The sequence below is a fragment of the Macaca thibetana genome, chromosome 14, assembly GCF_024542745.1.
Source record: "Macaca thibetana thibetana isolate TM-01 chromosome 14, ASM2454274v1, whole genome shotgun sequence".
Taxonomy (NCBI): domain Eukaryota; kingdom Metazoa; phylum Chordata; class Mammalia; order Primates; family Cercopithecidae; genus Macaca; species Macaca thibetana.
In genome coordinates, this window is record NC_065591.1 from 68,875,530 (window position 1) to 68,895,876 (window position 20,347).

At 38.8% G+C, this 20,347-nt stretch overlaps 1 protein-coding gene across 4 annotated transcripts in view; it reads right to left on the reverse strand.

The window, feature by feature from the left end:
* GDPD4 (glycerophosphodiester phosphodiesterase domain containing 4) overlaps nucleotides 1–20,347 on the reverse strand; it is an 85,400-nt gene that overhangs the window by 11,037 nt on the left and 54,016 nt on the right. For 3 of the 4 annotated variants that reach the window (XM_050757469.1, XM_050757465.1, XM_050757467.1), the window contains 5 exons: nucleotides 16,538–16,759; nucleotides 15,333–15,487; nucleotides 4,997–5,144; nucleotides 1,387–1,469; nucleotides 120–172 (listed from right to left, as the gene is read on the reverse strand). In XM_050757469.1, coding sequence (XP_050613426.1) covers nucleotides 120–172; nucleotides 1,387–1,469; nucleotides 4,997–5,144; nucleotides 15,333–15,487; nucleotides 16,538–16,759 — 661 coding nt within the window. The remainder of the gene's footprint in view (nucleotides 1–119; nucleotides 173–1,386; nucleotides 1,470–4,996; nucleotides 5,145–15,332; nucleotides 15,488–16,537; nucleotides 16,760–20,347) is intronic. The other variant, XM_050757468.1, reaches the window with a different exon arrangement.

Genomic DNA, 20,347 nt, shown 5'->3' on the forward strand with positions numbered 1-20,347 from the left:
CCACCCCCAACTTTCCAGACACCCTCAGCTCTTGTCAGGGACATGAAAAGCAGCCTCCGTCTCCTGGAAGCAATGGGTAGGGATGAAGAGACAGGAGTGGGCTAGGCCTTTGACTTTACCTGTGAGAGTGCTGGAGGTTTCAAACAATTTTTCTTTTTTAGTCTCTCTCCGCCTAGAAGGAAGCAGACCATCCATGAAATGAAGGGGTCTAAAGAACCATGGTCTCCTCTAACATTCCTCCTCCAGGATCTTCTTCCCCCTTCCATCTTGAAACTTACAATCCTATAGCATTTGCCTGCAAGGATTCCCAAATGTAATATTCTTGTACAGATAAAAAGATTATGGGCCGGGCATGGTGGCTCACACCTGTAATGCCACCACTTTGGGAGGCTGAGGCAGGCAGATCACCTGAGGTGGGGCCAACATGGTGAAACCCCATCTCTACTAAAAATATAAAAATTAGCCAGGCATGGGCCAGGCAGGGTGGCTCACGCCTGTAATCCCGGCACTTTGGGAGGCCAAAGCGGGCAGATCATGAAGTCAGGAGTTCAAGACCAGCCTGACCAATATGATGAAACCCCATCTCTACTAAAAATAGTAAAAAAAATTAGCTGGGTGTGGTGATGCCTGTAGTTCCAGCTACTTGGGAGGCTGGGGCAGGAGAATCGCTTGAACCCAGGAGACAGAGGTTGCAGTGAGCCGAGATCACGCCACTATACTCCAGCCTGGGCAACAGAGCAAGACTCCATCTCAAAAAAAAAAAGAAAAAAAAAATTAGCCAGGCGCAGTGGCAGGTGCCTGTAATTCCAGCTACTCGGGAGGCTGAGGCAGGAGAATCACTTGAACCCAGGAGGTGGAGGTTGCAGTGAGCCAAGATCATGCCACTGCACTCCAGCCTGGGCAAAAGACTGAGACTCCGTATCAAAAAAAAAAAAAAAAAAAAAAGATTATGGCCCAGAAAGCATCAGTTGTTTTCCCAGGGTCACCTAGCAACTAAGGGACAAAGCCAGAGCTAAAACCCAATCTTCCTGGCTTATGAACTTGCTCTTTGCACACTGCTATGCCCAGTTTCATGGAAGATGGGAAGGTAGAGGCACTTGTTCTGGACAATATTCAAGCCCTGTCCTCTTTCAGCTGCTCCACATTGAATCCATAGTAATAGGCTTGACTAAGCTTTAGTGACAGTCCCTATCCTGAAAATATTATCTTGTTTTGGGGAGGTCAAAGGGGTGTGAGGAACTGCAGACAGCATAAGAGAGGTTCAGATTATAAATGCCATCTTGCCATGTGGGATTACGGGAAGACCATAACTGTTATTTTTCTCAATTTCCTATAATAATCCATTTATTTTGGAAAAACTTCATTTAAAATTACATATATACTTACCAGTGAAAACAAAATATGGCAACAACAAAAAGCACAGAAATGATATCTACAAGGAGCCATATGAACATATAGAACTTTGGTGTCTGAAAAACATAAAACAAACCACAGTGAAAGAACTTTAGTTAGAAGGGATTTGGGATCATATGATCTAAGTCCCTTGCTCTGCTGCCAGGGCTGGAGGAGGAGAGGAAGAGGGGACAGACAGGCCAAGGAACCTAGAGTGATGTGGCATTCTCAAACACAGAGAGTCCCTGCAAGTATCCTAACAGTCACCCTTATACATGCAAGGGGGCTCTAGGGGGAACAGAACACTTCACACCTTTCATCTCACCTTTCACCTCCCAAAACAGAGGGCAGAGGGGGTCCCAGAGAAGACACACAACAAGTCTATTCTGGACCCAAGACCACAGTCCAGGTTCTTGACTTCTACTGCTGTTTTCAAGGCATGGCTTCTCAAACCTGGCTGTGCAGCCAAGTCTCCCTGGGCAGCTTTTAGTAATACAGGTTTCTGGGTCTCCCTAGACACCTAAGGAATGAGGATCTTTGCATTTTTAACACATTCCCAGGTGATGCTGAAACCATGTGTCTGTAAGCCAGCATTTGGGAACCATTGTTCTAAAGTATCACACTTCAATTAAGAATGCTGAAGTACAATTACCCCTTACCTACATGCCCCTGCTCTATGCTCCTTGCCCAAGTCACGTATTTCCCAGAGCTCTGTCTTCTGGGTGCTGTCATTGAGTTTGATGCTCCCTTTCTACCTCCATTGTGCCCTCTCCAATTCCACTTGATGCTAATAGGGCTGGCACATTTTATCCTTTCTCAGGCCACTCTCCACCCTATCCCAAGGTCTTTCCTTGAGCTGAATAACAAAATCAATAACAACACTAATGATCATAATAATAACAACTAACAATGAGCAATTAACAGGAGCCAGGCAAAGAAACTTAGTTTCTCTTTTCAAAGAAATTTAGTTTCTCTTTTCAAAGAAACTAAGTCAAATACTTTGAAAAGCTCAATGAGGACAAAATAGATCATTAAAGAATAAACTGCAATTAGATTAGGTGTAGGTGAAATACTACAAGGGTTTGAGGGATTATAAAAATCTAGGTAGATTACTCATTCAGACTGATTCTCCTAATGACTTTAAGTTCTTGTTCTGTTTAAAAGAAACAATTAGAAATCCTAGCTAGTTCATCTGGATGTTTAAATGAGAGAACATAAAACTCAATCAGCAAAAATATCGTCAAAGAAATGACTGTCAAAAGGTGAACGAATATTTTAAAATAAAATTTGTGAAGTATGTATGTGGTACACTGTTTATAAAAATGACCACAAAATTCCTTCCAAACCTGTATGTAGGCTCCTACACAACGTGACTTAGCTGTGCCTCCCTATCAAGAGGTGAAGTCTGTTTTGCTCCCACCCTGAATCTGAACTTGGCCATGTGATTTTCCTTGGCCAATGGAACATCAGCAAACGTAACACTGGGAGAACTTTGAAAAGTCCACGTGCTTTGGGGCTTGCTCTCTCTTGCTATTGGGAACCCGTCTCCGCCAGGTGAACACACTCCAGCTAGCCGCCTTGAGGATGAGCGACGACATGAAGAGAAACCCAGTCATGCCAGGTGAGCCTCTAGACATATGAACAAGGCATCCTAGACTATCTAGCCCAGCTGACCTGGCTCAAACCAGAGACACCACCTAGCCATCAGCCAGAATTGAGACATGACAAATATCTGATTAAGACACTAAGTTTTAGGTAGTTTTTATTCAGCATTAAAAGCTAACTGATAAAGTGTATATCATTTTTAAATGATTCCTCACTTTAACTTTCTCAATTACGAGACCAATGACCAGACCAGATTATGCTGGACACAAATGTGTGTTTCTACTGCATTATTATTATCCCCAATTTTCAAAAGAACAAAAAAGCCAAAAACCACAAACAGGTTAACTAATATTTCCGCATTCACACAGTAAACAGTGGAGCCCAGATCTGAATCTAAATCTCAATCAGTCTAACTCTGGAGTATAGGCTGCCTGTTAAGGCCCCTGGGACACCAGCCCCACCCTCCCTGAATAAAATGACGCATGGCATAGGCTGGGAGCCATGTATTGGGTCCTTTAAAAATGCCTAGACCAGGTGTCGAAGGAATATTGGTTTTTTTACATATATCCTTTTAAACTTTCTGAATTTTGAATCACATGGATTTATCAATTTAAATATTAAAATGAAAAAAATACATTCAGAAATAGTAGCATCATTTAAGTAAATGTGTACCTCCCAAAGGGACAACTTTGAGACATTACTGATTCAGGGGATAGGATTATGGAGGAGTGTGCTGCTTTCTAAATTATGCATTTTTGTAATGACTGGATTTTAAAATGTTAGAAAAATACACAGTATATACATGAAGGGGAGTTGTGTGGGGACAGGTGGGTGGAAAGGCTCCACCTGTGCTGCAAAGCTCCCTTCAGGGCCATCTCCAGAAATCTGACCAAGCCACCATAGTAAGAAGTAAGCAATTTCTCCTTTCTACCAGAGGGCCTGGATGCAGTTACTGGCCCTGTAAGACTGTGCCCTTGACCCTAATCCCTTTTCCCCTGGTCCTGACCCTGAACAGGTCAGAAGCTCAGGCCAGTGAGGGTGGAGATCTGGAGGAGGTGACTTGAGGCCCCTTCCCTCTTAGGCTTCTCTGACAAAGGTTTTAACTTTCAAGGCCATTTGGAGTTTGGGCTATTACTTGGGATTGGACTCTTAAATTCTGAAGTGAGGCTTTTTGATGACTAAAAGTGAACTTCTAAAAGTTATCTAAGAGTGACTGGAAAAGCTACAGAACCTGAGTGAGATTTCATTCAGGGGCAGAGAAAGACCTACATCACAGACCAGGTTTAAAGAATCAGTGCAACGAAATTAAACTGTTTTCTGTTGTATGCTATTGTGTCCCACTCAGTCAACCTACTCTCTATACAGATAAGAACAAGTTCTGTAGCAGAACTGGTTAGCTGGGGCTCCTTCCACAGATAGCGATAGGATATGGCTGGGATTGTAAACCGAGTTTTCAGGTTCTCAAGCCTCTGGCAGTAAGTAACAGAGGCCTAGAACAGGCAACTGGACACTGGCTACCCTCTTCAAAAGCAATTTGTTAGGGCACACAGTTTCCAAGTATGCTTGGTTTTCTCCCCACTCTCCATGCCGTTGTCAACTGTTGCCATGCATCTACAAAGGTGGGGCTACAATAACAAAACTCTGAAGTCAGATCTCATTCTGAATCCTACCTCACGAGACCATATGCAAAGATATCTTTGAGCTTCAGTTTCCTCATGAAGGTAACAATGGCTAAATCAAAGGGTTAAATGACATAATGCATGTAAACGACATTGTAAGGATTCAATAAATGTCAATTATTATAACAACACTAATTTTTGCCTGAAAATCCCAGAAGGATCTGTGTGAGAGAATGGAAAATACCACGTCTCCAATATTTATAGAAGTCTGTGCTCTTAAGTGGCTCCCCAGGGGACGGCACAGTGGGCAACACAGGGCTGGGGGGCCCTGCACTGCTATCGTAACAAGCCTGGAAGAACAATCTGGACAACCAGCTCACCATGAAGAAGTGAGGGTGATTAAGCTGACTCAGGAGCCCAATGTTGTCTGTGGTCACTGAGTTAATCCTGGAGCACCAGGCCAGTGAGAAAAGCCAAGGCTCATTGATGGTGTATACGTTGATACGGATGTTAGCTGCTTTATAATCTCTGGAACAAAAACAGAATCCACAGGGGATTTAGATCAAGTTTCATTCTTATCATCTAAATGGGGAACAGCCAGCATGTTTGTGGAAGGCTGTTGCCCAAAACACCAGAAGAAGCTGGTCCAGGGACAATTCATGATACGATGTGACAGAATGGGCTCATGGTACAATAAGATAAAGGATTGGATTTAGCACCTCTGCTCCTGTAGCAACAGTGGTGTGCTGGCAAACCAGATGTCCTAAGGAGAATAATAAAAAGGAAGAAAGAAAACATATTTTTAAAAAGAAGAAAAGAAAGAATGGGGAAAAGGAAAAAGGAAAAGGAATGCCTTATTGTAGCATTTGCAAATTTCCATGATATAAACCCTCCTACCATAGCCAACTGTAAGCTACCATTGATAGAACCAATTTGCAGAGTTTCTGAATATTTAAAAACAAGCTGGTATGAGCTGGCTCTGGCATGCTACTGTATAGCAGCACCTATATACTCGCTTCTATCAGAGCACTTATCACCCCCTACTCGAATGATCTGCTCACTTATCAGTCTTCTTTACTTGACTCTAAGTAAACTAAAAGCAGAGACTATGTCTTATTTGTCTCCAGATACTCAATACCTAGAATAACACCAGGATCCACAAATATTAATTGAAAAAATAAATAAATGAGTACCAATCTGGTGAACTTACTAAATTTCAAATATAAAGAATTTTTGAAAGTATCAAAAGTAGGGGGAATAAAAACTAATTTTTCCCATGGCACTATATGTCAGTGGGTACTTGTGGACTGCTTATAGAAACAGGAAGAAAATAAGTGGAGGAACACCTAGTAATTCTAGCTAAGTTGTCATTTCCAGGGATTCAATTTCTCAGAAAACATATCTTGTAAGTGCCTTCAAAAATTTTTTTCATCTCTGAAATGGTATGGCATATTGGAACTGCTCTGTACAAGCCTGGGTTTGAATCCCAGCTAGGTCATCTTAGTACATTCTTGGCCTCAGTATAGTAACTGTAAAATAATAATAATGCCTCCTTAACAGAGGTGCCAGCAATTAGTTATCCAATGTTAGAATTGTCTCTGAGCCAATCCCTGCAGATAACATAAATTTTAAAAATAAATTAGGAAAAAAATAGTAAAAAGTTACTTTTTACCTTTTGAAACCCAAACTCAAAAACCAATCACATTCCTTGTTTAAGTTTTAAATTCAGGAGATACATGTGCAGGTTTAATACATGGATATATTGCATGATACTGAGGTTTGGACCCACTACCCAAATAGTGAACATAGTACCCCATAGGCAGTTTTCCAACTCTTTCCCTTGTCTCTCCCTCCCCCATTTTGGACTCCTCATTGTCATTTCCATCTTTATGTCCATGTGTACCCAATGTTTAGCTCACATTTATAAGTGACAACATGTGGTATTTGATCTTCTGTCTTTGCACTAATTCACTTAGAATAATGGCCTCCAGCTACATCCATGTTGCTGCAAAGGACATGATTTTGTTCTTTCTTATGGCTGCATAGTATTCCATGGTGTATATGTGCCACATTTTCTTTATCCAGTCCACCACTGATGGGCAGTTATGCTGATTCCATGTCTCTGCTATTGTGAATAGTGCTGCAATAAACATACAAGTGCAGGTATCTTTTTAGTAGAACAATTTATTTTCCTTTGGGTAGATGCCCAGTAATGGGATTGCTGGGTCAAATGGTAGTTACATTTTTAGTTCTTTGAGAAATCTCTAAACTGCTTTCCCCAGGGGCTGAACTAATTTATATTCCCACCAACAGTGTCTAAGCATTTCCTTCTCTCTACAACCTTGTCAATATCTGTTATTTTTATTTATTTTTTTACTTTTTAGTAATAGCCATTCTGACTGGTGTGAGATGGTATCTCATCAGGGTTTTGATTTGCATTTCTCTGATGATTAGTGATGCTTAGCATGTTTTCATATGTTTGATAGTTGCTTGTATGTCTTCTTTTGAGAAGTGTCTGCTCATATCCTTTGCCCACTTTCTTAAACAAACGGAGTGACATACGTGTTCATGGACTGAAAATTCAATGTAGTAAAGATGTCAGTTCTCCCTCAAATTGATCTGTAAGTTTGATGCAGATCCTATAAAATTCTCAGCAAGGTTTTTTCTGTACAATCAGGCAAGTGGATTATAAAATTTATATGGAAAAGCACAGCCCTACAATAATTAAAACAATCTGAAAAAAAAAAATAGTGCGAGAGGGAATCACTCTACCTGATGCTAAGACTTACTATATAGCTACAGTAATCAAGCTAGTGTAGTATTAGAGAATGTGATTTATGGACACATAAATCAGTGGAACAAAACTGAAAACCATACAATAGATCCATACAAATGGGACAAATGATTTCTGACAAAGGTGCAAAAGCAAATCAATGGAAGAAAGATAGTCTTCAAAAAATAGTGCTGGAGTAACTAGACAGCTATGGTTCCTAGAGAAATCAGTAAAAAAGAACCGAAAGATGTAAAAAGTCAGCCAGAGCCAGACATGGTAGCTCATGCCAATAATCCCAATGCTTTGGGAGGCCAAGGCAGGAGGATGGCTTGGGGCCAGGAGTTTGAGACCAGCCTGGCAACACAGTGAGACCCTGTCTGTACAAAAAAAATTTTTTAAATAGCCAGGTGTGGTGGCACATGCCTATAGTCCTAACTACTGTGGAGGCTGAGGCAGGAAGATGGCTTGAGCCTAGTAGTTCGAGACTACAGTGAACAATGATCACATCACTGTACTCTAGCTTGGGTGACAGAGCGAGACTTTGTCTCTATTTGAAAAAAACAAAAAAACAAAAAACAACTTAAAAAAATAGAAGAGATAGAATGAGATACTAAAAAATGATTAACTAAAAAATAAAAAGAGAGGACAGGAGTGACCAAAAAACCCCACAAGGAATAGAAAGAACAAATAGAAAAAAAATAGCATGATGGTAATGTAAACCCAACTAAAGGATGTGAACTAAGTTTTTTTTTCAGGTTCACTATTGTTAACCTTGTTCCCTCCCTCTTTTTCTTGTTATTATACTTTTAAGTTCTAGGGTACACGTGCACAACATGCAGGTTTGTTACATATGTATACATGTGCTGTGTTGGTTTGCTGCACCCATCAACTCCTCATTTACATTAGGTATTTCTCCTAATGCTATCCCTCCCCCCTCCCCCCACCGCATGACAGGCCCCGGTGTGTGATGTTCCCCATCCTGTGTCCAAGTGTTCTCACTGGTGAACTAAATATTAATGGATCAAACATTGCAATTAAAAGTCCGAGACTGTCCTACTAGATATAAAAGAACTCACACAATTTTGTTTATAAGAGATGTACTTTAACGATGCAAAATGGTTGAAAGCCAAAGGACAGAAAAAGACATACTAAGCAAACACAAATTATAAGAAGGCAGTGTGGCAATATTAATACAACAAAAAGTAAACTTTAGATAAGATTAATTACCTTAAACAAGGGATATTTCATATTGAAGGGGCCAATTCACCAAGGTCTAATAATCCTAAGTGCAAATGCACCCAATAAAAGAGTTTCAAAATACAAGAAGGAAAAACACACACACACACACACACACACAAATCAACAATCACAATTACAGCTGGATATGTTAACAGTTGGATATATATAGGTAACTGACAGATATATACAGTTTGGTATATATTGGTAACTGACAGATGGCAGTATAAGGAACCATTCATTTTTCTTTGATTGGGGAAGTTGCTCCCAGAAGAAAGAAGGAGTAAGTCTTGATCTTGAGAAGTCTGAGAAGTTTCCTTCTCAGCAGGATAACTTGATCTTTTGTAAATAGAATAATGTTATTTACTAGGAAGAGTAGCCTTATATGTAATGTTCTTAAAAGGATGTTCCTGGTAAAGTATTTCTTTATTATGTATTTTGTAAATAAACATGGAACAGATTTATGAAGCATGGGTCCCTGGAGAATGACACATAAACTAGATTACTCTCTGGGACTATCAAATAGAGATGTTTCATGACTCAACTGCTCCCCTTATGTGTGAGTTAACCCTGCACAAACTCACTTGGAGGCCTCATCTATTATCTGGGTCACAGAGTATGTGTCCAATAAATGAAGATACCTGCACAGCCACAGTCAGTGTCTCTCCTTGCTTTGTTTGAGCCTCCTGATTGCCTGCTGTATCCTTGAACTTAATGATAAATCTCGGCAGTAGGTAGGTTATCTGATATATGAATGTTTGATCTGCAATCTAATCCTTTGTATTAGCTCAACAGAAAAAGGAAGAAAAAATGAATATGAAATTTTCAAAAAGCCTATCACCCAACTAGAACTAATTGACATTTATAGAATACTACACCCAACAACTGAAGAGGGCACATAATCTTCAGAGGAACATGGGAAGCTCACCAAGATAAACCATACAGTGAGCCATAAAACAAGTTTAGAATTTAAACCATAGAATTTAAATGGGTTGAAATTATACAGGTTTGTTCTCTGGTCACAATAAGCTTAGATTAGAAATCAATAACTGAAGTAACTAGAAAATCCTCAAGTGTTTAAAAAGTTAGCGATACATTTCTAAATAATCTACAAGTCGAATGAGAAATGAGAAAATTTTAAATATTTTAAGTTGGATAACAAAGAAACAATATATCAACATCATTTGTGGGAGAAAATTAAAGCAATGCTTACAGTAAATTGATAGCTTTAAGGCTGGGCGCAGTGGCTCATGCCAGAGGTTGCAGTAGTACATGCCACTGTACTACAAACTGGGCGACAGAGTGAGACCCTGTCTCAAAAAATAAAAATAAAAAATAAATAAGTTTATAACTTTAAATGTTTACATTAGAAAGAAGATCTAAAACAGGTCACCTAATTGTCTACCCTAAAAAAGCCATCTATTAGCAAGAACAGCAAATTAAAACCAAAGTCTGTACGAAAATTATAAAGAGCAGAAATCAATGAAATAGGAAAGTAAAGCCACAATAGGAAAAACACAACAAAGCCAAAATTCAGTGTTTTGAAATATTAAAATTCATAAACCCCTAGCAAGACTGATCAAAAGAGAAAAAATAAAACTTCCAGTATCAAAATACATTAGAACTAAAGGTGGCAGTTGCACAACAATGTAAATGTACTAAGTGCCACTGAATTGTTCACTTTAAAATTTTATGTTAAGCTGGGCACGGTGGCTTATGCCTGTAATCCCAGCACTTTGGGAGGCTGAGGCGGGTGGATCACCTGAGGTCAGGAGTTCGATACCAGCGTGGCCAACGTGGTGAAACCCCGTCTCCACTAAAAATACAAAAATTAGCTGGGCATGGTAGTGTGCACCTGTAATCCCAGCTACTTGGGAGGCTAAGGCAGGAGAATCGCTCGAACCTGGGAGGCGGAGGTTGCAGTGAACTGAGATCGCGCCATTGCACTTCAGCCTGGGCAATCACAGTGAAACTCCGTCTCAAAAAAAAATAAAAAATAAAAATTATGTTATGTGAATTTCACCTCAATACAATTTTTATTTAAAAAAAATTTTTAAAACATTAAAAACAGACCAATAACAAGGAGTAATAAAAAGTAATACAAAGTCTACCAACAAAGAAAAGCCCAGGACATAATGGCTTCACTGCTGAATTCCACCAAACACTTAAAGAAGAACCAATATCAATCCTTCTCAAACTCTTTCAAAAAATTAAAGTAGAAGGACTACTTCCAAACTCATTTTACTAGGCCAGCATTACCCTGATACCAAAGCAAGATAAGGACACTACAAGAAAGAAAATTACAGGCCGATATCACCAGTGAAATCCTGAGACATAAAAATCCTCAACAAAATACTAACACACTGAATTCAACAGCACCATAAAAGAATCGTTCACCATAATCGAGTGGGATTTATCCCTAGGATACAAGGAGGGTTCATCATATGCAAATCAATAAATGTGACACACTGCATTAACAGAATGAACCACGAAAACCATATGATCATCTCAACAGAAGTAGAAAAAGCATTTAACAAAATTCAACACCCTTTCATGATAAAAACTCTCAACAGATTATGTTTAGAAGGAAGATACCAAAATACAATAAAGGCCATTCAGGACATGGCCACTACTAAAATCATACTCAATGATGAAAAGTTGAAAGCTTTTCCTCTAAGATTAGGAACAAGACAAGGATGCCAAACCTCACTTCTTTTTGACATAGTACTATAAGTCTTAGCCAGAGCAATTAGGCAAGAGAAAGAAATAAAAGCCATCCAAATAAGAAAGAAGTCAGATTGTCTCTGCAGATGACATGACCTTTCATATAGAAAACCCTAAAGAATCCACAAAAAACTACTAAAACTAATACATTCAGTTTATGGGTTGCAAAGTTGCAGGATACAAAATTAACATACAAAAATCAGTGGCATTTCTTTCTATGTACTAACAACAACCTAACTGATGAAAATAAGAAAATAATCCCATTTATAATAGCAACAAAGATAGAATTCTTAGGAATAAAACTTTACCAAGGAGGTGAAAGACCTGTACAGTAAAAACTATAAAACACTGATGAAAGGGGCTGGGTGCAGTGGCTCACACCTTAAAATCCCAGCATTTTGGGAGGCTGAGGCGGGTGGATCACCTGAGGTCAGGAGTTCAAGACCAGCCTGGCTAACGTGGGGAAACCTGGTCTCTACTAAAAACATAAAAATTAGCAGTGTGCAATGGTATGTGCCTGTAATCCCAGCTACTTGGGAGGTTGAAGCAGGAGAATCACTTGAACCCAGGAGGCAGAGGTTGCAATGAGTGCAGATCATGCCACTGCACTCCAGCCAGGACGATGGAGCAAGACTCTGTCTCAAAAAGAAAAAAAAAATAAATAAATGAAAAAATTATGTGTTTATGGATTGAAAGACTTAATATTGTTACAATGTCAAAATTACCCAAAGCAATTTACAGATTCAACATAATCCCTCTCAAACTTCCAATGTAATTTTCCACAGAAATAAAAAAGAATCCTTAAATTTGTATGACCACTAATGATTCCCAAAAGCCAAGGCAATCCTGTGCAAAAAGAACAGGGCTGGACACATCACATTCCCTAATTTCAAAATATATTATAAAGGTGTGATAATCAAAACAGCATGGTACTGGCATAAAAACAGACACATACTGGTGGAACAGAATAGAGCGCCCAGAAGTAAATTCACATCGTTATAGTTAATTGAATTTCAACAAAGGTGCCAATACAATGTCTTCCTCATACAATGGGAATAGTCTCTTCAATAAATGGTGTTGAGAAATTGGATAGCCACATGCAGAAGAATGAAATTAGACCCTTATCTCATACCACATACAAAAATCAAATCAAAATGGATTAAAGACTTAAATGTAAGACCTGAAACTAAAACTACTAGAAGAAAATGGGAAAAGCTCCACAACATTGGTCTCTGGGGAATGATTTTTTGGATATGACCCCAAAAGCACAGGTAACAAAAGCAAAAATAGACCAGTGGAACCACATCAAACTAAAAAGTGTCTGCACAGCAAAGGAAACAATCAACAGAGTGAAGAGAAAATATTTAATAGCAAAAAAAAAAAAAACCCAATGAAAAAATGGGCTAAAGACCTGAAGAGATATTTCTCAAAAGAAGACACAAATAGCCAACAAGCATATGAAAAAACACTCAATATTACTAATCATCAGGGAAATACAGATTAAAACCACAAGGAGATATCATCAAACACCTCTTAGAATTTTGGCTATTACAAAAAAGATGAAAGATAAAAAGTATTGGCAAGGATGTGCAGAAAAGGGAACTCTTACACACTGTTGGTGGGAATGTAAATTAGTACAACCACTATGGAAAACAAGGTGGAGGTTCCTCAAAAAACTAAAAATAGAACTAACATATTTATGATCCAGAAATCCCACTACTGAGTATATATCCAAAGGAAGTGAAATCAATATGTCAAAGAGATATCTGTACTCCCATGTTCATAGAAACACTATTCACAGTAGCCAAGATATGCAATCAACCTAAGTGTCCATGAAACAGATGAATGGGTAAAGAAAATGTAGTATATACATACAAAGGAATACTATTCAGCCTTTAAAAAGAAGGAAATTCTGTCACTTGTGAAAACATGGTTGAGTGTGGGCGACATTATGGTAAGTGACATAAGCCACACAAAGAAAGACAAATACCACATGATCTCCCTTATGTGTAGACTCTAAAAAAGTCAGACTTACAGTGGGGTACGGTGGCTCACACCTGTAATTCCAGAACTTTGGGAGGTGGAGGTGGGGGAACTGCTTGAGCAAGACTGCATCTCTACACAGAATTTAAAAATTAGCCAAGTGTGCTGGCATGTGCCTGTAGTCCCATCTACTTGAGAAGCTGAGATAAGAGGATAGCTTGAGCCCAGGAGGTGGAGACTGCAGTGAGCCAAGATCACACCACTGCCTTTCAGCCTGGGTGACAAAGCAAGACCCTGTCTTCAAAAAAAAAAAAAAAAAAAAAAAAAAAAAAAAAAGGCCTGGCGCAGTGGCTCATGCCTGTAATCCCAACACTGGGAGGCCGAGGTGGGTGGATCACGAGGTCAAGAGATCGAGACCAACCTGGCCAACATGGTGAAACCCCATCTCTACTAAAAATACAAAAAATTAGCTGGGCATCATGGCACGCACCTGTAGTTCCAGCCTGAGGCAGAACTGTTTGAACCCGAGAGGCGGAGGTTGCAGTGAGCCAAGATTGGGCCATGGTACTCCAGCCAGGTGACAGAACAAGACTCCGTCTCAAAAAAAAAAAAAAAAAAAAAGTCTAACTTATAGAAAAAGAGAGAATAGTGTTGGTTACCAAAGGCTAATGTTGGTTACCAAAGAGTAGAATGTTGGTTACCAAAGGGTTGAGGGGGAGGGGAAATGTTAGTCAAAAGGTATAAAATTTCAGTTAGATAGAGGGAATGTTTTGAGATCTATTGTACAGCAGGGTAACTACAGTTAGTAATAATGTATATTTCAAAATAGCGGAGAGTAAATTCAAATATCTTAACATGAAAAAGACATTATATATGTTAATTAGCTTGATTTAATCATTCCATATTGTATAAATATATTAATTAAAACATCACATTGTACCCTATATATACAAATTATGTTGATTAAAAATAATATAAATTTAAAAAATGTCTTTAAAACATTTAAAAACTTTAAAAAAACTTTTTAAAAAAAACTTCAAAACATTTAAAACATTTAATGTCTTTAAAACATTAAAAAACTTTGTAGCATCACAAATAAAACAGAGGGCAACTCTATACTCATATACTTTTGATTAAAATAATGCATTAAAGCATTCTCAGTTAAAATGGCAAGAATAATCTCATTAAACCTTTTAACCACTCCAGCAAGTACTAGATTATCTAATATCTAGATCTAGATATTATCTATCTATAGATAGGCAGATAATAGATATCTGCATATTATCTATCTATCTCTAATCTGTTATCTATCTCCCTCCCTCCCCAAGGAAGACTTTGTCTCTAAATCATTTAGAATCATATAAAAAATTAACCTTCAATCTAAGACAAAGGGGATATGGATTAAATTAAGCATGTTTAATAACAATTAAGTTTGGAAAAGTTGTCATTTTATTCCCAGGTGCTTTTAATTCTGAAAATTTGTCTCTAATTGTATATTTATAAATACAGTGGTTAATATTTTTAGTTTCTTCTCATGCTTAGCTGTTTTTACATTTTTCAAATAATGGTTTTGTTATATTCTTAATTATCCCTTCCAGAAATACGGCTATCTGGATCACAAAGCCATTTACAAGGTACTGCCATCCATCTTGTAACGGTAGGAGGAAATAAACAACATTTTGAGTTCTGACTTTTCAATGTCCGCCTTTTATATAAAAACAGAAATACCAAGCATACAAAAAAGTGTACTGAATGGTGAAAGATTAATGCACACAGAAGAGGCTAAAGTCTATGTTCCAGGGACATAGTCAACACTTGATAAATGTTTGTTGGCATAGGGAGGGAAGAAAGAAGGGGTAGGAAAAAGAAAGGAGATTCAAAGATGCTAACCACACACAGAAATTCTGAGATGGAAAGGGGAAGTTAAGTAGTTTAGTTAGAATGTATATTTTGTGTAAGTAAGGCAATATGTGCCAAGAGAGGTGTGATCAAACACTTACCTTAACCCATTAGGGAACAACTTCTTGTAGTCAACATTTATTATACTGATATTGTTTTTAGCAAGGGTTTTAACGGATACTAAATGGCCCACATGCTGAAAACCAGGAGCCATGGACCTGACATATCGCCTATCATGAGCTGGCAACCAAAAAATCTGTAAGGAGAAACAAGAAGTCCTTCAGTAGATAATCAGCTGTCCAGGTACGAAGAGCTCCACAGGGAATGGAGGGAGCTCCATTCCAGCACAGGTCGTATTCTACAGAGAGTAGAGAGAGAGAGAGATTCTAGTCCTTGGTGAAAGAGTCAACGTGAGCTAGTATTTTCTAATGAACTCTTATAACGGGGCTTTCACTAGGGCTACTCTGGAGCTGAGTTTTCTCACGACCTCTCCATTTACCAGTTAACATCAAGTGTCAAGGACCTACTGTGTACACAAAGACTCATATAAGCAAAGTAGCTGATAGATGTAGGTGAACAGTGAGAATCAAAAACATCTTTCTGGTTAATGATGTTAACAATCATCTTTGAGGCTGGGTGTGGTGGCTCATGCCTATAATCCTAGCACTTTGGGAGGCCAAGGCAAGAGGATCTCTTGAGCCCAAGAGTTCGAGACAGCCCTGGGCAACACAGGGAGGCTCTGCTTCTATTTTATTTTTTTTAAAAATGGTCTTTGAGAGGAGTCCTTTCCTGCCAACACGGATGCTGTTATGACTCATCTATGAAATACTTCCATTTGTAAAAAGACTTACATTGCTTCACTCACAGCACTCCCATATTCTGAGAATTTATGGGATTTGGAACAACTGACTGCCCAAATGCAGAGAGTTGCTTCTGAAAAACATCATGAGCAAATCTCTGCTCAAATAAGAACAAGCTCTCCTTTCTATATCATTCATCATGCCAAGTCTTCAAAGCCTTAATGTTACCCAGGCTCTTTCTAATGGATCTATGTTGGTGTGGTGCAGGTCACATTAGATAGTTATTACACATATTCCTCTTTAATAGGGTGCTGATATTTCATTTGGTTTGGAATAGCAAACAGCCTCAACGGTTTTCCCCACTGAGATAAATTTAACTGGGTCATTCCTAGGTTACCACATGTAGCTGTATAAGTAACAATCTTCATTTCCATAGGAAGTAAAATTGCTCCTAGGACATGCTACCCACCTCCCAACCTGTGTCATAAATACTGAGATAGACATACCAGATGTTGCTCGATTTTAGAGGCAAGGATCACGCTTACTACTTGACGGACAAATGTGTGTCTGAGAGGATGTCTTGGTGGAGGGCCACGAAGATCAAATATCACAAATTTTCTTTCCTTCTTTGCAAGTGTCAATAAATCAGCTAGTGTTGGAATTGATTGATTTCTTGCTCTTTCTTTATCTGCCTTTGATAGAGGTTTCATATTGTAAAATGGCTTGAGCTAGAAATAAATACATCAAAAAATACATCAAAAGCATTTTCCAATTCTCCTACTATGTAGCCACACATCCAGCTCTACCTCAGTTGCTCCATTATCATTCAATACACCAGGTCCTCTGAAATACTAGTCCTAGATAACAGGCGACAAGGAGAGAAATAAAATGTAATCTTATCAATAATTAGTGTTTGGAATGGTCTCTTCTATATCCTACAACCTGTTGTATTTGCACTGAAGGTCATGTTCTTATCCTGACCTTCCTTTCCAGCCTTTTCTCCCATAACTCAAGATAATACATCCCTTTCAGCCATGCTGGCTTCCCACATGGGCTCTTGCTATTCTAGTTTTATGTAATAGGAAGAACACATGCTTTGGCTTCAACTGAATTTAGTGCCGGCTCTACCCCTCCCTTGACTTCCTTGCCATATCAACTTGTTAAAATTCTACCTTTCAAATGCTATTTCCCTTATGAAGCTTTCCTTTAATCTTCCTGAACTAAAGAGACTTCAAGGCTGGTGCTGTAGTCATGCCTTTAATCTCAGCAGGCTGAGGCAAGATGATCACTTGAGGCCAGGAGTTCAAGGCCAGCCTGGGCAACATAGTGAGACCCTTGTCTCTACAAAAAAATTTAAAAATTAGCTGGGTGTGGTGATACATGCCTGCAGTCCTAGCTACTAGGGAGGCTGAGGCAGAAGGGTTACTTGAGCCTAGGAGTTTGAGGCTGCAAGTGAGCTATGATCATGCCACTGCACTATACGCTGGGCAATAATGAGGCCCTATTTCTAAAAAAAATAAAAACACTTCAATGGCTTTAAAGCCCAATGGCCCATTTTTATGCCTCTGTAACTGTATGTCTCATTCTGCCTTCTATAGTTATTTGGACATGTCTTAGTACGTTAAAGTTCAATCCTGGCTCACTATGCTTCTTGCTAGGCAACATTGGTAATAAAACCATTTAAATTCTCCAAGTCATCATTACCCAAATTATAAAATAGAGAAGAAGAATAACTTATATATTTCTTAGGATTATTTTGAAAGTTAAATATGATAAAAATATTTACAGGGTCTGGGAGTATGTCTGGTACATAGATAGAAAAGTGTACAATTCACATTAGTTCCTTCACTCTCTACTGACTCTACTGGAGTGTAACTCCCTCTTGGCGGGAACTGTCATATATTCTTTGAAATGCACAGCATTTCACCTAACACAGGGGAGAACACACACATGTTTGCTACATTAAATTTAATAGATGGCAACTTTTATCATCACTTGCCATTTTTTAGATCTGAGTGAAGGCAGTGATAAAAGGCTACCTCCCAGGAGAAGGAAGCAGAAGGAAGAAGTCACATTTTCTTAAGACTCAAGTAATCTCTCTTTTTTTCTACACAACTTTATCTTCATTCTCATTCATACGTCTCCTATTTCTATTCTTCTTCCTTTGACCTAAATAAGCTGCTTTTTTTTTTTTTTTTTTTTTTTAACATTTTTCTCAGGAAAGAAACAATCACATTGCACAGTATCTCCAGAAAATTGCTAGACCAGAAGGCAGATCTAAACCATGGTTAAATTAAGATCTGATTGAAAGCTACAACTAATGGTTTTCTTAATTCTCAGGACAATAGAAAGATGCTTCAGAATTCAAAATTTTGTTAGCTACTACCAGACCTAAACCAACTGGTTCACTTAACTGTTAAACCTTCTTGTGAGAAAAACTGTTAAAAGAATTTACGGGAAAGACCAACACACGGCCAAAAATTCAAAATAGCCAAGACAGTAAATATTTAATCAATATAAGAATTTAAAACTAGACTCCAATAAACTTTAAATAGTATTATGGGGGTAGGCCTAACAGCCAAGGTACGTTGTGCCTCTTTTTCTGTATATAAAATAGGAGAGACTTAATCAGAAAAATAAACTGGAATGGATAAATGCCTGTTTAGACTATATCCAACATGTGATTGAATGTTTTCAAAATGCCACAGGAAGTAACAAGCTAGAAATGAAAATAAATTTCTGGTCCTCCAGATGAAACATCTGGTTCCTCAAATAAAAATAAGATTAAAAGGTCCTCTGTTCTCTGTGCCTCTGCATAGACATATTACAAGTAGAAAGGTTATTGGAAGACTCAATGTATAATATTGGTTAAGAAATAGAAAGACAAGGCTGGGCACAGTGGCTCACACCTGTAATCCCAGCACTTTGGAAGGTTGAGAAGGGTGAATCACCTGAGGTCGGGAGTTCGAGACCAGCCTGACCAACATGGAGAAACCCTGTCTCTACTAAAAATACAAAAATTAGCCAGGTGTGGTGCACATGCCTGTAATCCCAGCTACTCAGGAGGCTGAGGCAGGAGAATTACTTGAACTGGGAGGCAGAGGTTGCAGTGAGCTGAGATCATGCCATTGTACTCCAGCCTGGACAACAAGAGTGAAACTCCATCTCAAAAAAAAAAAAAAGAAAGAAAGAAATAGAAGGACAATTAAACCTGTCCAATGATGCCACATCAAGGAAACATTCCACTGAATAGATGATTCTGATGAGAACTAACTGTAACTACTTATGAATAACAATACAATTTTCTTTTTTTTTCTTTTTTTTTTTTGAGACAAAGTCTTGTTCTGTCGCCCAGGCTGGAGTGCAGTGGTGCAATTTCAGCTCACTGCAACCTCCATCTCCCAGGTTCAAGTGATTCTCCTGCCTCAGCCTCCCAAGTAGCTAGGATTACAGGCATGCACCACAATGCCCAGCTCGTTGTATTTTTAGTAGAGACAGGGTTTTACCATGTTGGCCAGGCTGGTCTCGAATTCCTGACCTCGTGATCCACCCATCTCAGCCTCCCAAGTGCTGGGATTACAGGTGTGAGCCACCATGCCTGGCCAATAATACAATTTTTTTGTTGATATGGGTACCACCACATCTACCATTAATTGCATTACTATAAAAAATCAGATCACCAGAGTACTACAACCACTCAAGTAGTGGGAATATCTAACAATCCTGTCTTCTTCCATGTCCCAACATAAAACTATTACTTTGAGACCATTGTCAGAAGAACATCTCTTTCTTCTCTATGGCCCTTTCCCTATACATTTATTTATTTGTTTTTAATTTTTATTTTTCTTGGGTATTGCTCTTGTTGCCCAGGCTGGAGTGCAACGGCAGTGTCTCAGCTCACTACAACCTCCGCCTCCTAGGTTCATGCAATTCTCCTGCCTCAGCCTCCCGAGTAGCTGGGACTACAGGCGCCCACCACCAAGCCCAGCTAATTTTTTTTGTATTTTTAGTAGAGACAGGGTTTCACCATGTTAGCTAGGCTGGTCTTGAACTTGTGACCTCTCCCCTATAAATTTAAATATCAGAGGCTGGGCGCAGAGGCTAACGCCTGTAATCCCAGCACTTTGGGAGGCCAAGGCGGGCAGATCACAAGGTCAAAAGAAAGTAAAAAAATTTACTTTTTTAACTTTTATTTTAGATTCAGTGGGTACATGTGCAGGTTTGTTACATGGGTATATTGCATGATGCTGAGGTTTGAGGTATGAATGAACCCATCGGTTAGGTACTAAGCTTAGTACCTAATCGTTATTTTAACC